The following is a 17,716-nucleotide window of genomic DNA, read 5'->3' as shown; positions in this document are numbered from 1 at the left end:
CTACAGCATAGTGGGATACAGCATGACCTGGGGACCATCATGCCAGTCAGATGTTCCCCTGATGTTTGCACACATGGGCCTCGTTGTACATGTGTAAATGTGCACACGGGGACTCCATCAATGCATATATACGTACACAGGGACCCCCATTATATAGGTACATACATGGGGACCCCTCACACTTATGTGTATATAGGGACCCCATTACACATGCATATACATGGGGGCTCCATCACACACATGTATAGACAGGATCCCCATTACACACATGTATACCAGGGGATTTCATCATCTGCAGATGCATATGGGGACTCCATCAATTGTGTATGTACAGGAACTTCATCATATGTGTGTATATGGGAGTCCCACTATATGTGTATACAAAGGTCCTATCAAACACATATACACAGGGACCTCATCATAGGTGTGTACACATGGACCACGTCCTACATGTACACAGTTTTTCCATCACACATATACACCCTTAAGGATTCTGTTATATATAGATCCAGGGACTTCATATACATGTACACAGGGACCTTTCACATACATATCCATTGAGACCCCATCACATGAGTGTGCACAGGCCTTTTACACATGTATACAGGGCCCCCCTCCATGTGCTCACATAGGGATCCATCTTATACAAAGGGATGTCACACATACTTATATTCAGAGACTAGAATGTGCCTGTGCACACAAATACCCATTATACCTGTGTATACAGAGGTCACACATGTGTACACAGGGTCCCTATCACATGTATACACCGAGACCCTCTTCACACATATTCACAATGAGGCCCTATCACACATGTGCACACAGGAATCCCATCATCACATGTGACCATAACCCTTGTCCCATGTGTGTACACAGAGACCCCATCAACTGGTATGTACACAAGGACCTGTCACAGATACACCCATTGCACATATGATCACAGGGACACCATATGTGTACATATAGGAACCTGTTCTGTGTGTCTACACAGGGACCCCATCATCCACATGTGCACAGAGACGCCATTATGCATGTACTTAGGGAACTATATCGCACACTAAATACACAGACCCCATCATACATGCACCTCGGGAACTCCATCACACACATGTTCTCACAGGACCTTGTATTTTCTTTTCTGATTCTAATAAAATACCCTGACAAAAACAACTAAGGGAGAAAGTTTGTCCTGGAGGGCCAGAGTCCATCATGGCAGAGGAGGAAGGACATGGCTGTGGGCAGGCACATGGGGCCAGAGTGTAACCTGGAGGCCACCCCAGGAATGCGCTTCTTTTATTAAGACATGCACCTCCAATGGGTCTTATAACCTCCCCCACAGTGCCACCCGCTGGGAATTAAACACATGCGCCTGTGGAGGACATTTCATATTCCAAGCATAACCCCCATTATCACACATGCACTCAGGGACACTGTAACACAAACACATGCATATATAGGCCCCATCACACTGGGATGCACAGAGGTCCTGTCACAACCATAACCTCCCTGATGCCTCTGCTTCCTCTAGCCTAGGAGTGGTTTCCACACTCTTCCAGTGGTCTCTCCCCAGAGTTAGCCCTGTCCCTGGGAGCTGGTTGTGGACGTGGCCCATTGCTGGGCAGGTGGATGGACAGCTGGACTAACATGCCCCCAACTGCAGCTGTCTGTGGAGACCACCTGTTACTGTCAACTAAGCCAGCAGGCTCGGGGCAGGGCCTCCTGAGCCTGGGTGGCCCGTGGTCCTTGCCTTACTGACTGCTCAAAGAAAGGCCTGCGCTTCCCTGTATGCCTGGAGCTGGTGTGCCTACCCAGGCTGGGAAGAGTGGTGGCAGGTGGTGGCAGGCAGGATAGGGCTGGGGTCATGTCCCCAGCCTTACCTTGCTAATGGTGGTCGGTGTGGCAGGAGGAAACTCCCTGGGTCCCTGTCCAGAGCACCCTACATGCTGGGTTCAGAGCTGTCAACTGGGAGTGAAGAGGATGGGATCTTCCTGGGATGTGGAGGTGGGTGAAGCCCAGAGTGTGGGAGAAGTAGAGTCCTGGTCTTAGAGGCTTGGAGGACATGGGTCTGGAGCTCTCAGTCCCCTGTACACTGGACAGGCTGTTTCCTGGTACCCGTCTCTGTCGGGGTGCTGGTGCTGGTGTTTCCCATTTCACGCATAGAGAGACTGTGGCGGAGAGCTCCAGCACCCCACATTCGTCCTTTCAGCCGAAAGACATCCAGGCCAAGTCTGGGCCTACGCAGTGTGCGAGTCCAGCCGTGCCCATGACTGCCATGCACCCACTCCGTGTAGCAGTGTGAGCAGTCACGGGCCTGGCCCCGCCCCTGCTCTGACGTAGCTGGGCAGTATAGGTTTAGGGTAGGGTTAGTGCCCTTGCCAGCTCCCGGGGCACTGGGCTGCTGTGGCCCCTTTCCACCTGAGCTAGCGGCTCTTGTTTGTCCGTCCATCCAGAGGCCTAGGAAGAAAGTTGGGGCAACTATAGGCCCGGCCCCAGCAGGCCTCCTAGGACCTCCTCCCTTACCCTGCTCTTCCAGGCCTGGTTTGACTTAAGCCTGTCTTGGTGGAGAGGCAGCTGAGCGGATGTGGGGGGTGGCCCAGGCTCTCAGGAATGTGACCCTCCCCCTCTCTCTCAGCCAGCAGCCTCTTGGCCCAGAGACACAAGGCCCCACCCTGGCTGGCCCCTCGCCCGGCTCCTGACAGAGCTGGCCTCCACAGGGTGCTGCTTTTGCCTGACCCTGCTGCCCCCAGGTCTGCCCTGTCCCCTCACTGTGGGGTGCAGAGAAGACCAAGCTCACTCCAGCCCCCCTACCCCGAGGTAGAAAAGGATAGACGTGGGTGTTAGGCATCCTTAGCTGCACAGTGGGCAGAACCCAAGCTGCAGGTCCTGTGCCCAGGAGACTGTGCCTAGGCCCAGCTGAGCTGGGCAGACGCGCCCCATGAGTCCCACCCTGAAAGCCCCCATGGGTCTCTCTGTTAATTAAATACATTTGTTTGGTGAAAGCAACTAAAAATACTTGCAGCACCAAGGCTGCAGGAGAGGAGCCGGCTAATTAGCGCCTGGCTTGCTTGGGATCTGAACTATATTTCCATGCTGATGAGACACCCTTCTCCCTAACACCTTCTTGCTGGGGTGTCCCTCACCCCAAGACATCCCCTAAGACACCCAGGGGCAGCCTTGGCCTCTCAATGTGTGAGCCCCTGGTCTTGTTCCTCAGCTACAGTGATCACCAGGTCTCTGTGTGCCCCTTCACTTCAAACCTGCTTTCCTTCACAGGCCTCAGTTGACCCATGAAAGAATCCAGAGTCCCTGCAGCTTGGTGGTAGGCACTGTAGCCCACGTTTACCGTACCACTGAGTTTTGGTGTCTAGACTGGTAGAGGAACCAAGACACACCCACCTGCCCTCGGTGTCTTGTCCTATCTCCCTGTCCTTGGGCTGAGCTGGATCAGGGACAGTGAGCTGGATCAGCCTTGGCTCCGTCTGAACCAACCCTGGCTCTTGCAGGGCTTTGGTGGGGAGGTGCTTGTTAGCAGGTGAGGTGGGTCTAGGATAGAGTATTATTGGCCTGCCTCACTGAGCACTCTTGCTACAACAGATTCTGGTGGACCTCGCAAACCCCAGCGGCAGGCCAGCCTTGGCTTATGAGAGTGTGGTGGCTCAGGAGGGCAGCCCTATCCTGCGTGACCTCGTCCTCAGCCCCAACCGCCAGTACCTCTATGCTATGACGGAAAAGCAGGTGGGTGCCCCTGGCTGCTCAGCCATGGACTATCAGGGCGGCTGGGATGGGATCCCCAGCCAGAGAACCCCATCATAAGGAAACTGAGGAATAGCTTGCCTGGAGTCATGAGGCTGCTTCTCCCCACTGGAGGTGCCCTGTTGGCTGTAAAACCTGACATGTCCCTCAACAGACAGATGAGCAGTGGACCTGTTCTAGGAGGTGTGTATATAAGGGCTGTGTGCCATCCATGTAGCCTCGGACTCCCTAGGACCTGCTCAGGGAGGCCTTCTTCTCTCCCTGTGATCTCGAACCATGGACGTTGGCTTGAGTGACAGCACTGTCCAGGCACAGGTGCCACTGGAGCTGGGATGCTGGGCTGGGCTCCCTGGCACAGGCCCTGTCTGTCTAGAGTGGGTTGTGGTTGTGTTCTTTGTGGGGCTCTGGCCAGCCTGGCCTGCCTAGTTTTTTTAAGGCTGTGCTCTTGTGTGCTCAGCCTTACCAGACTAGTGCCTGTTCCATACTTCCATGCAGACTGGTGTCCCTGTGACAGCTGGGAAGATAGCAGTTGGAGGGGAGCAGGCAGGACACTAGGCTTTCTGACCAGCTCTTGCTTTTCTCTGCCTCTGGAGTCCTGAGAGCTGGGGAGACCCAGAGTCTGCCTGCCCCTCTGAGCACCACTGGCCCGTTTTCTTTCACTGACGAGTCTCTTTATCCCTCAGAAGCCACGGCTGAAGGCCTCAGCTGGCTGCCTGTCTTGGAACTCTTGTTCCTGTTGGGTCCACTTGGCTGAGGCAGGCTGACCCAGCCTGGATTTTGAGTCCTACAGGATGGGGACTCCAGGGATGGGCTGGGAGCCTGGGCTGGGCCTAGATAGGCCTCACACTGTGATCCCTCCCCAGGTGACGCGGGTGCCTGTGGAAAGCTGTGTGCAGTATACTTCCTGTGAGCTGTGCCTGGGGTCTCGGGACCCCCACTGCGGCTGGTGTGTCCTGCACAGTGTGTGAGTCTGGGAGGTCTGGCATGAAGGGGTGGGTGACATTTGGCCTGGTGGCCGGCTCCTGGAAGCCTGCTGTGTATGTCTCAGATAGTCATGGCTGCCCAGGGGCTCCCTGAGGTCTCACTTGACCCCACTGACCAGTGATGGGAATGTTATAAGGTGGGGGCAGAGGAAGCCATGTCCCTAGCTCAGGGGCCCGACCTGAGCACATTCTCCCCACAGCTGCTCTAGGCAGGATGCCTGTGAGCGGGCAGATGAGCCCCAGCGGTTCGCCTCTGACCTGCTGCAGTGTGTGCAGTTGACCGTCCAGCCACGCAATGTGTCAGTCACCATGTCCCAGGTGCCGGTGAGTGTGGCTGCTGGAGGTGGCCGGGAGGGAGCAGGGGTGGGGCAAGTAGGGCAGGCAACCACTCACCCCGGCCTTGTGCCACGGGACAGCTTGTGCTGCAGGCTTGGAATGTGCCTGACCTCTCAGCCGGTGTCAACTGCTCCTTTGAGGACTTCACAGAAACGGAGAGCATCCTGGAAGATGGCCGCATCCATTGCCGTTCACCCTCTGCCCGGGAAGTGGCACCCATCACACAGGGCCAGGGTGAGTGGGTACCCTTCCTGCTGAGCAGGAGCAGACACAGAGTCGAAAGCAGGAGGTGTGTGCAGCTGGACAGAGCTTCAGGAGAGGTCAGGGTGGAGGTGGGGACATTTGCTCTGTGTGTGGTGAAAGCCTGGTGGGGGTTTGAACACAGCACCTTTCTGCCTGCTGTGGTCCATTTGGTTGCTCAACACTTGGCAAGTCGCCCAGTGAGTCCCCTTAGCCTAGCCTTCATGAGGAAGCTGTATTCTGACTCCTTACTGGCCAGCTGAGGAAGGGGCATCCACCACCTAGGGCCTAGGCTAGAGGTTTAATGGGCTGGCTTCCATCTGGGCTCTCTGAGTACCAGGCTCTGTGGTCTGTGCCTTAGCCTTTGTATTCTGCAGGGGACCAGCGGGTGGTGAAGCTCTACCTCAAGTCCAAGGAGACGGGGAAGAAGTTTGCATCTGTGGACTTTGTCTTCTATAACTGCAGTGTTCACCAGTCGTGAGTGTCCCTAGGCCATGCCCTTGCTACAGCTCCGTCCCTGGGTCCTGCTGCAGACACTTGGCAGGCCTGCCTTCCGGCGGCTGACATCCGGTCAAGCAGGCAGGATAAGAGGCCCCCATAAAAGCAGCCTGCCAGTTGACGAGCTGGCTGGGCAAGGCCCTGAGGACAGCATGGAGGGAAGCGGTGGCTCTGGGGAGCTGTTTTAGAAACGGGGTGGAAGAGTGAGATGTGACCTGTGAAAAGCCTCACTGCCCACCAGAGTGGGGCCAGGACCTCTGAGGGAGACAATGATCTGGGCCATTGTGGAACCCAGACATGGCACCTCAGTGCCAACTCTGGACCTGGCTATAGCTGCTGCACAGTAGGACAGCCAGGCATTGGCTTCTGCCTAGTTCCTGGGGCTCCTGCCTGTTAGATGGGGGTCAGCTCTGTTTGCTGCTTCCCACCTTGGCTTCGAGCACCTGGCTTCAGCTGAGGGAGCTTGGGGGCAAACTGTAACCCATTCACTAGCTAAGGCACTGGTCAAGAGAGGGTCCTTAGAAGGCCAAGGCAAGGGTGGGGATTTCAGAGAGAACTTGAACAGGTTTGGCCTGGAAGATAGGGTTGGCTGGCTTTTCAGCCATGCTTTTGTTTGCTGGTAGACTCCCAGGGCCTTCTCTTGTCCAGGCAAGGTAGGTTATCTTCAGAGCAGGAGACTGTTGTATCCAGGGGCCCTTGGGGTTGTCTTCAGGAGCAAGGTGACCAAAACTGATAGGGCAGTCCTGGAGGGCAGGGAAAAAGTGTGTTCTCGAGGCCATGAGACTGTCTTTATACACCGCAGGCAGGATTAGGAGATGCGGCATGAGCAGCGCCTGCCCAGGTGGAGCTGACTGGGCTAGGACAGGCAGAGGTGGACTGAGGCTCTGAGTAGCTGAAGAACCATTTGCTGCCTGCACCAGCCTGAGCCCATTGAAGTGGGATGGCAGCACTTCTAGTGTGCTTCCCAGCACATTCTGGTTCTCGGTCATAATGGCCAGTGGAGGAGAGCCAGAGGAGGCAAGACCATTTTCAGCAAGACCTGTGCAGCAGGCAGAGGGTCTGGCTGTCTTCTCAGCCAGGAGCAGCCATTGCAAAGGGCCAGGGGTGGCACTCCGAGGAGAAGCAGCGCAGCGGGTCCCCATGGTGGACTTACAAGCTGCTCCCCGCTAACTGTCCCATTTCCCCCGCAGCTGCCTGGCGTGTGTCAATGGCTCCTTCCCCTGCCACTGGTGCAAATACCGGCACGTTTGCACCAACAATGCGGCCGACTGTGCCTTTCTGGAAGGCCGTGTCAATGTGTCTGAGGTAAGGCTGAATAAGTGGCCTTAAAACTTCAGAAGAACCAGTAACCGTCAGGGTGTGGCTGGTTAGAATGCCAGTTGTACACTATGAGGTGTGGCCAAGGTGGGGGCAACTTTAATGTCATAGCCTGAGGCCAGCCTGGGAACATTTGCTGGTGTCCTTTGTAATCCTTGGGAGACAGAGACTGGAGACCCCTGTGGAAGCCTGGGCCGGAGCAGCCTGACCGGTGGTGGATCTCATGGCAGTCCTCTTCCAGGCATAGCAGAGCTGTGGGGCTTTCTGAAGCTCCACATGGTAATTGCTGCTGAGTCTGACTGTCTGAGTGGCAGGCCACTCCTCCTGGAATCTATGACACCCTGGGTATGCAGGCCTGCACGGATGGGAGCCTGGGACAGGATCCTAGGGTCCATGTTGGTGTGGAGACAGGACTCGAAGCAGGACCCATTCTTCTCACTGCGAATACTGTCCTGGGGTTGGGAAGGAAGAGGCCATGAATTCTCCCACTTGGGTCTGTGGGGGCTGCAGTCTGGCTGGACTTGTCTAGAAACCTTAGCAGAAGGTCATATGTATGAGTGGGGCCCTATGAGCCTGCCTTCCTCTGTCCCTCCCTGTACCTCCCCATCACCCCCTTGCTTGCTGGCCTAACATCTAGGACAAGATAGTAGTAGAAGGCAAGATCCTGGACCTGATGGTGATGGGGGCTGTGACAGTGGCTGAGAGCCAGGGATACGGTAGTGGGATGGGCAGAAGCTGGAGGGGGGGGGGGCAAAACCAGGGGCCTTGGGACCTGGCCAAGGTTGGCCTAAGGCCACGTCCAGAGGCCTATACAGTGCCCTAGAGAAAGCAAAGTGTTAGCAGAAGGCAGGGAGACCCTTGTTGGTGCTTCCTGAGGCTAAGGTGTCCAGGTTTCCTCTCTGGTCTCCCTCTGATCCTGCCCTGACTATAGCCCATCCCCTCCAGGAAGTTTTATTAAGCAGAGGAAACTGTCCTCCTGGTAGTGGCAGCCCACTCAGGTCTTCAGCAAAGCCATGGTGTGCTGAGTGGGGTGGGAAGCACAGAGCCCTGGGCTTGTCTGCACAGGTTGGGGTCAGGGAGGGCTCTTTGGGGGAACTAGTTGATCCCCTGGGTGCTTGCTCTTCGTTAGTTGCAGCTTTGTATGGCTTGTCAGGAGTGCCGTGCAGCCACAGACTTAGCAAATGAAACTGGAAAACCTGGAATACCCAGTGCCAAGCAGCAGACCCCATCTCCCTGCCTCTGGCTCTGGGGGACCTCATGCAGGCTTCCATAATCCTGTGGCTTTCCAACTCAAGGTGCTTTACTGTACCCAGATACTGGCTTGGAGATGGAGACTAACCTGTAGGCACTCACCTTCCCTGCTGCCCTCCCTGCACTCAGTTCTTGCTGAGCAGGTAGTGAATGGGATGGTAGGCCCTAGAAGGAACCTCACGGAGACCCGTCAGCAAAGCTTATGCTGACAGTCCCAGGGACCTGGGACGTCCTCTTAGCACCACATTCTGACCTTACTGTAGGAGTGGAGAGGTGCACCTGGCCTTCCACAAGAAACCCATCATGTGACCTCCCCAGTGGCCTGGTAGAGTGGCCTCCTCTTGGCTTCTCTCCTTTGCCAGGCCCTGGGATGATCTCTGAGCTCCCAACAGGGAAGTAGACTTGTCTGCATGAGGGAGAGGGCTGGGAGTCAGATGTCTGGGAACCTGACCTGAGTCCTAGAACATCCCCTTCTCTTGGCTCCTTCGGGTTGATCCTGGGGTGAAGGTGGAATGGGGAGCCTTAGGCAGGGACCCTGGCTCCACTCCACAGGTACCTGGCAGTCTCTCCTTGGACTGCTGAGAAACAAGGAATTGGTTAGACCTTTCAGGGCTGCTGGTTCCTGGCCCTGAACCGGTAGATCCTAAGGGATCTATGCCCTATCAGCAGGGCTTGAGATGCAAGTGGCTGGTGGGGTTAATTCAGCTGGACTCTGTGCCCCAGAGGGCCCCACTTAGCCTGGCCTGTGAGTCCTGGAATTCATAACTAGAAGATACGTTGCTGGGCTTAGAATGCCGAAGTCTAGGTGAAGTAGAAGTTACACCAGGGAGGCCTAGGCAGGGCTTCTATCCAGAGTGTGGCCAGCAGATTGATAGCAGGGAGGATGATATTGGGGTAATCGGGGAGGCAGGAGGATCTGGCCAGGCTGCTGGGAGCCATGTCTGCCCTCTGACTGCTGTACTCACACAAGGGTATTTCGGGGGGCAGTGGGCAATGCTGGACTCTGAACCTGGTGTGTTCTAGTAGGTAAGCCCAGCTCAGCATGGCTGTTGGGGGCTCCAGGACAGGCGGAGCCGAAGTTAGTGCTGTTCTCTCAGCCGGGTCCCGTCACAGCCTGAGTCTTGGGCTACAGTAACTGGGTGCTCCTCAGATGGTAGGGGAAGCAGTCGTGTGGATGTGGCCCTGCATACCGGTGCCTTTACCAGGGCTGCCACCTGAGCGGGGGCTAGTGCCCAATGGATACAGGGACATCCCACAGGCTTGCCTACTGAGCCTTTTCAGATCCGCTGGGGTCAAACCATGAGAGGCTGGGTCAGAGCTCAGGCCCTTCTGGGCCCTGCAGAGCAGATCCTGGGCCTATATCCACCTTGGGAGCCAAGGCAGCCCCCAGGGATCAGGCCTGTTTTCAGCATCCCTATTTAAAGCTGCTCCATGGGCTCCCACGGGGCACCTCCTCCTGAGGCTGCTGCCAGCCATGCTGCAAGCAAGCCAGGCGTTGCATCAGTTATTGTTGCTGAAACCTGGCCCTGGGGGGCCTGGCTGTTTTTCTGCAGGGCCCAGGCTATTTTTACATGCTCCAGGCCCCCAGCTGAGAGCCTGCTACCCCAGTGCTCTGTTCTTGGCTCCTGCTTTGGGTCTGTGCAGCTGTGGGCCAGATGGGGTACCTGTGGCTCCCGAATGGGGGGGTTCTAGGTTATGGCCAGGGTAAGTAAGTTGGCCTCTGTGCAGCTACAACCTGGTGGGAACAGGACCTGAAGACTGCTGCCCCTGTGATGCCCAGATACAAAGTGACACAAGGAGCCTGGGCCCTGTGAGCCACCACAGCCTGGGACACAGTGGAACCTTGCACTTCTTGCTGGCCACCAGAGCCAGCTCAGCCAGAGCTTTGCTATCCCCAGGACTGCCCACAGATCCTGCCTTCTACCCACATCTATGTGCCAGTGGGCGTGGTGAAGCCCATCACCCTGGCCGCACGGAACCTGCCACAGCCCCAGTCAGGTCAGCGAGGGTACGAGTGCCTTTTCCACATCCCAGGCAACCCAGCCCGAGTCACTGCGCTGCGCTTCAACAGCTCCAGCCTGCAATGCCAGAACTCCTCGGTGAGGGGACAGCAGGCGGGTGGGCAAGGTGGGGTGCTCCGTGCTCTGGAGTGGGCCATTGTCCACCCAGTCCCAGACCTGATGGCTTATGTGACCAGGTGTGCCTTAGGAAGGCCAGAGGGCTCTGCTGACTCCCTGGCCACCACCGAGCCCTTGGCTAATGATGGGTGGTGTAGGTGAGTGGGCTGATGGTGGGTCTGAGTTCCTGAGTGAAATAGCCAGGTACAGTGACCACAGCCTGTATCCTTTGACCACCAGGTAACTGCCCACCATAGCCATCTGAACATCAGCAGGTGGCCTTGCTGGGTAGTCAGGGAAAACCTTTGGTGGAAGACTCATACGTCACAGTGACGTTCCCAAAGTTGTCACGGAGCTCAGCCAGTCAGGTGTTGAGACTTCTCTAGAGCAGAGTTCTTTATAGGACAAGCCCTTTCCAGGTGTGCATGGGCGGGTAAGCTCAGGTTTCCGGCTTTCCTCTGGCTCATTGGTTACTGGTAGCCTCCTTTCCCCCTCTGCCCAGGAAGCAGTCAGGAGGACGATTGATTTTGTGGAACAGGCTTATGATCAGATTGGCGGGGCATATAGACACAGGACTATTGGTGAGGCTTTAGTTGTCCGCACCCCCTGGTTCCAGCAGCCCTTGGCTGACAGGTCTGTCTAACGGCAGAGTTGGGGTCACAATCGGCTGCCAGGATAGCATGGGCTGCAGGTGAGTAGAAGGGCAGCTCTACCCAACAGGGAAGGCTTCACCTCCCATTTCCCATCCTGTTGGTCTCCGCCTGTTCTTCTCTTATTGGCTCCTCACAAAGCCTGTGTACACACACACACACACACACACACACACACACACACACACACACACACACACACACACTCCTCTGGCTCTTATCACCCCTCTTTTCTAGATTCTGCTTCCTGTGTCTCTCCACCCTCATCTCTGCTGCCCCCTTCTCTGCAGACCCCCATTTATCTTCCCTTCAGCAGTGTTTAAAGGGAAGAGAGAGTATCAGGGAATTTGATAGGATCCAATTAAATTCCTTCAGATAAAATAATGATGAATTGCTGAGCCGCCCCTTAGAGACGTCAAGCTGCCTGCCTCGGCCCAAACACAAGACCGAGTTGAGGTCATCAGCTGCAGAAAGTGGGAGGCAGCTAAGCCTAGGCCCAGCCCTGGAGGCTCTTGTCCTAAGTGCAGGCCAGCCTAGGTGGAGGTGGGAGCAGCCCTCATTCCTCAGGACAGTGGTCTTTTAATCTGTGCTTAGGCTGTGGGGTCACAAGTGCCTCACACCTCAGAAGTCCTGGCCTGCTTAGCAGACAAAGACTGATGTTCACAGAGCTTTCCTGATGCTGTTGAGCCAAGGCTGCCCTGGTGTTGGAAGGAGTGTCTGAGGCAGCATTGGAGGATAACACTGGAGGCTGGTGATGGTTGTGGTTTCTTCATGGCTACAGGAGATAGAACTTGGCCAGAGGGAGCAGGGCCATGGAGCCAGAAGAGAAGCCCTGTGTGGAGAGATAGGCAGAAGAGCTGTATGTGTTCTATTCCAGCTTGCATGTAGGCAAGCCCATTCAGTAGTCGATTTCAGAGATGGTGAGGGGCCCCCATAGGTGTCCTTGACCCTCTATGTGGTATGGGGGTGATGGCCCAGCATCCCAAACATGACCGCTGTGCCTGCTTCCAATAGTACTCCTATGAGGGGAATGATGTCAGCGACCTGCCTGTGAACCTATCAGTTGTGTGGAATGGCAACTTTGTCATTGACAACCCCCAGAACATCCAGGGTGAGTAGCAGGGCTGGCGCCTGGGTGGATGAATGGTGTATGGGTCTATACTGACCAGCCTTCCTGTCACAGCCCACCTCTACAAGTGCCCAGCCTTGCGCCAGAGTTGCGGCCTCTGCCTCAAGGCAGACCCGCGCTTTGAGTGTGGCTGGTGTGTAGCTGAACGTCGCTGTACCCTGCGTCACCACTGCCCAGCTGACTCATCAACCTCCTGGATGCATGCCCGCCATGGCAGCACAGACCGCTGCACAAACCCCAAGATTTTCAAGGTAGGAGGAGCTGGAGACCCAGTCCCATGCCTGCCTGGTCCGCTCGTGTAAGCCCACCCACCACCTCCTCTCACCTGCCACGGTAGACCTTGCCGTGTCCGCCCCAGCCTCTGCCTTCCTGCAGCTGTCCCCGGAGACTGGCCCTCGGCAGGGAGGGACGAGACTCACCATCACCGGCGAGAACCTGGGCCTGCGGTTCCAGGATGTGCGGCAGGGAGTGCACGTGGGCAAGGTGCCGTGCAGCCCTGTGGAGAGCGAGTACATCAGCGCAGAGCAGTAAGGCAGCCTGAGTGGGCGGTGAGGGCCTGGGTGGCCTGGGGAGCGGTGCTGCTGCAGTGCCAAGTCCCACCGTGCCCCACCGTGCCCACAGGATTGTCTGTGAGATCGGAGATGCCAGCACATTGCGGGCCCACGATGCCCTGGTGGAGGTGTGCGTGCGGGACTGCTCCCAAGACTTCCGAGCCCTGTCCCCGAAGCGCTTCACCTTTGTGGTAAGCCCCACCCGACTGCCCTCTCCTTCTTGTCACCTCCAGAAAGTGGCTAGGGGTACTGCAGAAGTAGGCCCGGATCCATGTCTGATACAGGACGCCGCTCCTGTTGCCCAGACCTAGGCTGAGCCCAGCCACAGGGGAGTGCTTATTTACTCTTGCCGCCCGGGCTGTCTGACTATCTGGGGACCTGGGGTAAGGGACCCAGATGCTAGGGTGTGCACGCGAGAGGGATTCCCTCTAACAAGCCATCTTCCTGCAGACACCAACCTTCTACCGTGTGAGCCCCTCCCGCGGGCCTCTGTCTGGAGGCACCTGGATTGGCATCGAAGGAAGCCATCTGAATGCAGGCAGTGATGTGGCTGTGTCCATTGGTGGCCGGCCCTGCTCCTTCTCCTGGTACGGGGTGAGAGGAGTCAGGGGCCACAGGCTTTCCCTCCTGGCTCTGCTGTCCCCTCCTGTTGCCTGGGCAACGGGTATGGAAAACCTGGTGGGGTGATCACTATGGAAACCTGGAGGCAGAAAAGGTTGCCATGGAGATAGGGGGCCAGCCTCCAGAGTGGGAAGGGGTGTGGCCTGGCCTCAGTGGGTACTACCTATTGCCTCCACCCTAGGCCCTCCTAAGGAGAAGGGAGACATCTCTTGCAAGCAAAATAAAAAGTAAATTTTTAAAAAGTTTAATAGAGAAAACAGCTATCTTAACAAAAGCCTTGAGGCTTGAAGTGGATAATTTTAGATTAAAGATGATAATGGAACGGCCCTTTAAATATTTTCCCGTGGTAATTACCCGTTATCAGGCTAATCATTGGTGTTTGCAGCCTAGCGGCTGTGAGGCCTCCAGGCTGAGGTAATACAGCCAAGGGGCAGGGCCTCAGAGCAGGTCTTGCCTTGCTGACTGCTGATGAAGGTGACCTGTGACCCCATTCCCCAGGCCAACTTACCGTTGTATGTGTGCAGGAGGAAAAGGGAGCTGTTGAATTCAAGGCACTTGGTAGTGGGACTCTGCTCAGAGGGCTGAGGAAGGCAGGGCTGTAAGGGGGACGCGTCAGGTGTGTAGTTTAGTATCTCTGGCCTCTCGAGCATTCGCCTGTCATCTGGAAGGGGTGTGTATCTCAAGCCTGGCAGGGAGGACTAGGATGGCTGCCTGGTGCTTTGAGAAGACAGAGGCTTGGCCAGGGTCTCCTGAACAGCTAGCAGGATCCACTCTACCCGTCTGCATTACAGACTGTGTCCTTAGGGGAGTAGGGTGGAGTTCGTGCCCGAGGGAGGTTGCAGAGCCAAGTGTAGTGAGACCCAAAGTAGGGAGGATGGAGGGGCCAGCCAGGGGCCCAGGTAGGACCAGACACTGGTGGCCACTCTAGGGCCCCGGCCGACAGACAGCCCAGTCTCCACCCGAGGGAGGCCCATGCCTGTCCCGGGAGCCAGTGCTCAGCCACTGTGGAGAACCGCTGGTGTGTTGACATGCTGCCTCACCGTGCCCTCCCCCATCTTGACCCCAGGAGGAATTCTCGAGAGATCCGCTGCCTGACACCCCCCGGGCAGACCCCTGGCAGCGCCCCTATTGTTATCAACATCAACCGTGCCCAGCTCTCCAACCCCGAAGTGAAGTACAACTACACCGAAGACCCCACTATCCTGAGGATCGACCCCGAGTGGAGCATCAACAGGTGGGAGAGCTGCTGTGGAGCCGGGAGCCCTGCCCTGTTCGCCATTCCCTCCCCAGGGAGTGCCTCCCCAGGGTGTTCCATGGTGGCTTGCTCTGGCAGCTTCCTAAGTCCGTGGTTAATCCTGGCCCGAAGTGCTCTGGCTGGGCTTTGAGCCGCTTGCTCACACAGGGAGAGGCTGTGTGTGTCCCTCTTGTACTTCTAGGCCTAGGGCATTGTCTGACTCCTCACTCCTTCCTTTAGTGGTGGGACCCTCCTGACAGTCACAGGCACCAATCTGGCCACCGTCCGTGAACCTCGAATCCGGGCCAAGTATGGAGGTGTTGAGAGGGAGAATGTGAGTGAATGCCCTGTGCCTCTGACCCCCTACCTCACTCTGACCTGACCTGCCCTCCCTTTCTGGCCATATGGGTATTGCCTGGGCCGGTACTACTGCTGCTAACACCCCTGCTTCTGCCTCCCCATGCTTACCTGTCTGTTCTGAGGCCTTGAAGACGAAGTGGTCAGCTATGGGTGAGCCTTGGGCTCTGGCCTGTCTGGCCCTCAGCCTTCAGAGAATGGACATCTTAAACACTGGATGCCTAGAGCGTCCTTACAGGGAGCCATTATTCCCAGGGTGGGGCTGTCATTGGGTAGCTGGCCCAATGGGAGGGCTGGCCTGAGGTCCTGGTGCCTGTGTCCCAGAGCTGCATGGTGTACAATGACACCACCATGGTGTGCCGGGCGCCGTCTATACACAACCCAACGCGCAGCCCACCAGAGCTGGGAGAGCGGCCAGAGGAGCTTGGGTTCATCATGGACAATGTCCGCACGCTGCTGGTACTCAACAGCTCCTCATTCGTCTACTACCCGGATCCTGTCCTGGAGCCGCTCAGCCCGACTGGGCTCTTGGAGCTGAAGCCCAGCTCCCCACTCATCCTCAAGGTGGGTCTCAGCCACTGTGCTCTCCTGCTGCAGAGACCGAGCTGGGATAGGCAGCTGGGGCCAGGGAAGAGGCCCCAGGACTGTCTTCACCTCACCCTGTTCCCTGCAGGGACGGAATCTCCTGCCTCCTGCTCCTGGCAATTCCCGGCTCAACTACACGGTGCTCATCGGCTCCACACCCTGTATCCTCACTGTGTCTGAGACGCAGCTGCTGTGTGAAGCACCCAATCTCACAGGGCAGCACAAAGTCACGGTGTGTTCCCCATCCTGCCTTTATGCAGAGAGCCAAGAAATCCCTGTCACAGCCTAGCTGTGGTCTCCTGGAACCACCCTCCTGACCTACTGACCCTGCCCCCCCCCCCCCACAAGCAATCCTACCTCTGAGCAAATACCCAAGGAACTGAGCTCGAATGAAGGCCCCATTCAGTCCCCACCATTGCCACCACTGTGAGCCCCTCATCACTGCTCCACTGCTGGTGCTTGTGTGCCAGCTACCTGGGTATTAGCCCGTGCTCCAGCATCTTGCACCTGTTAGCCACTTGGGCCACCTGCTGGAGAGTTGTTACCCACAGGCGGGTGCCACCAGTGGCTTAAGGGCCGCTGGACAGAGGTCTCGAGCTCTTGAGGGGCCAATCCCCTCTGAGCATGTCTATCCCATCTGGCAGGTGCGGGCCGGCGGCTTCGAGTTCTCACCTGGGATGCTGCAGGTGTACTCGGATAGCCTGCTTACGCTGCCGGCCATCGTGGGTATCGGTGGGGGTGGTGGCCTCTTGCTGCTGGTCATCGTGGCCGTGCTCATTGCCTACAAACGCAAGTCCCGGGATGCTGACCGCACCCTCAAGCGCCTACAGCTCCAGATGGACAACCTGGAGTCACGTGTGGCCCTTGAGTGCAAGGAAGGTCAGCAGGGAGATGGGTAGGACCAGAGCTGGGGGGCGGAGGGCGTTGCTGAGGCAGTCACCACCACCACTGAGCCCACCTTGTCCTGCTAACTAGCTCTGACTCAGTTGCAGGAAGGTGGCAGAGGATGAGGTAGTGGTGTTGAGAGAATTTTGTCCTAAACTAGGGAGACTGAGGCACAGAAAAGCACATTGGTTGGTTTCTTTAAGCTCAGGACCAGTGATCCTGGCCAGACAGCAGGCAGGGAAGGGGGAGGGGAGCCTCAGGCATGATGCCCTGACCCCACATTGCCCCTGACCCCACATCTGGCCACAGCCTTTGCAGAGCTGCAGACAGACATCCATGAGCTGACCAGCGACCTGGATGGTGCCGGCATCCCATTCCTCGACTACCGCACGTATGCCATGCGAGTGCTGTTCCCTGGGATTGAGGACCATCCCGTGCTGAAGGAGATGGAGGTAGGACGCCCCGCCCAGAGGCCCCTGGGGGCTGGTGGGCATCCGTGGGCACGAGGGCTGGCATGGCCTTCCAGAGAAAGGTTAGGGCTTAGCCAAGGAGGGAGCACAGGCTCAGACCCAAACTGGATGCAGCCCAGGGTTAGGACTCTGAGCTCCGAGGCAGGGGCCTGATTTCTGGAGCAGGGGGCTTGCCCTGGGTGACAAGGTCTTAGGCATGGAACAGTGCCCCAGGCCTCATCCAAGCTAACTGCCTGTTAGCCTGGGACTCTTGTTCCTTTCCCTGTGCCTAGGCTGTGTGGGGCTTTCTGCACATTACCATTCATGGGCCTGGATCACTTGGAGGATGTAGGTGCTGAGCTTCACCGTGCAGTGAGGGCAACCTAGCCTGCCTGTATGCTCCAGGCCCGGGTAGCCTCCGAATCAGAGAAGGCCTTCCCCCGCCTTAGTTGTTGGCCATGTGCCCCTGTGTTCCGAGCAGGCTTCTGTGCTCCCAGGTGCAGGCCAATGTGGAAAAGTCGCTGACCCTGTTCGGACAGCTGCTGACCAAGAAGCACTTCCTGTTGACCTTCATCCGTACACTGGAGGCCCAGCGTAGCTTCTCCATGCGCGACCGTGGGAATGTGGCCTCACTCATCATGACGGCCCTGCAGGGTGAGATGGAGTATGCCACGGGCGTGCTTAAGCAGCTGCTTTCTGACCTCATCGAGAAGAACCTGGAAAGCAAGAACCACCCCAAGCTGCTGTTGCGGAGGTACAG

General features: G+C 57.0%; 1 protein-coding gene and 1 long non-coding RNA gene across 2 annotated transcripts in view; one reads left to right on the top strand and one right to left on the bottom strand.

Annotated features, from left to right (window-relative positions):
* Positions 1-17,716, top strand: part of Plxna1 (plexin A1) — a 46,717-nt gene that overhangs the window by 14,851 nt on the left and 14,150 nt on the right. Inside the window, exons 4-22 of the mRNA XM_076567316.1 lie at positions 3,595-3,735; positions 4,617-4,717; positions 4,937-5,060; positions 5,153-5,306; positions 5,690-5,789; positions 7,001-7,115; positions 10,277-10,477; positions 12,160-12,256; positions 12,329-12,525; positions 12,650-12,801; positions 12,896-13,016; positions 13,276-13,412; positions 14,513-14,680; positions 14,921-15,014; positions 15,362-15,601; positions 15,711-15,854; positions 16,267-16,501; positions 16,817-16,959; positions 17,454-17,710. Coding sequence (XP_076423431.1) covers positions 3,595-3,735; positions 4,617-4,717; positions 4,937-5,060; positions 5,153-5,306; positions 5,690-5,789; positions 7,001-7,115; positions 10,277-10,477; positions 12,160-12,256; positions 12,329-12,525; positions 12,650-12,801; positions 12,896-13,016; positions 13,276-13,412; positions 14,513-14,680; positions 14,921-15,014; positions 15,362-15,601; positions 15,711-15,854; positions 16,267-16,501; positions 16,817-16,959; positions 17,454-17,710 — 2,921 coding nt within the window. The remainder of the gene's footprint in view (positions 1-3,594; positions 3,736-4,616; positions 4,718-4,936; positions 5,061-5,152; positions 5,307-5,689; positions 5,790-7,000; positions 7,116-10,276; positions 10,478-12,159; positions 12,257-12,328; positions 12,526-12,649; positions 12,802-12,895; positions 13,017-13,275; positions 13,413-14,512; positions 14,681-14,920; positions 15,015-15,361; positions 15,602-15,710; positions 15,855-16,266; positions 16,502-16,816; positions 16,960-17,453; positions 17,711-17,716) is intronic.
* Positions 11,017-13,412, bottom strand: LOC143272442 (uncharacterized). The gene is made up of 3 exons (XR_013050011.1): positions 13,284-13,412; positions 12,600-12,770; positions 11,017-11,977 (listed from the first exon to the last, which is right to left on the bottom strand). It is a non-coding gene; the product is annotated as an uncharacterized LOC143272442 (long non-coding RNA).

The sequence above is a fragment of the Peromyscus maniculatus genome, chromosome 3, assembly GCF_049852395.1.
Source record: "Peromyscus maniculatus bairdii isolate BWxNUB_F1_BW_parent chromosome 3, HU_Pman_BW_mat_3.1, whole genome shotgun sequence".
NCBI lineage: Eukaryota > Metazoa > Chordata > Mammalia > Rodentia > Cricetidae > Peromyscus > Peromyscus maniculatus.
The sequence above is the reverse complement of the archived record's forward strand: the minus strand, read 5'-3'. Positions and strand labels throughout refer to the sequence as shown.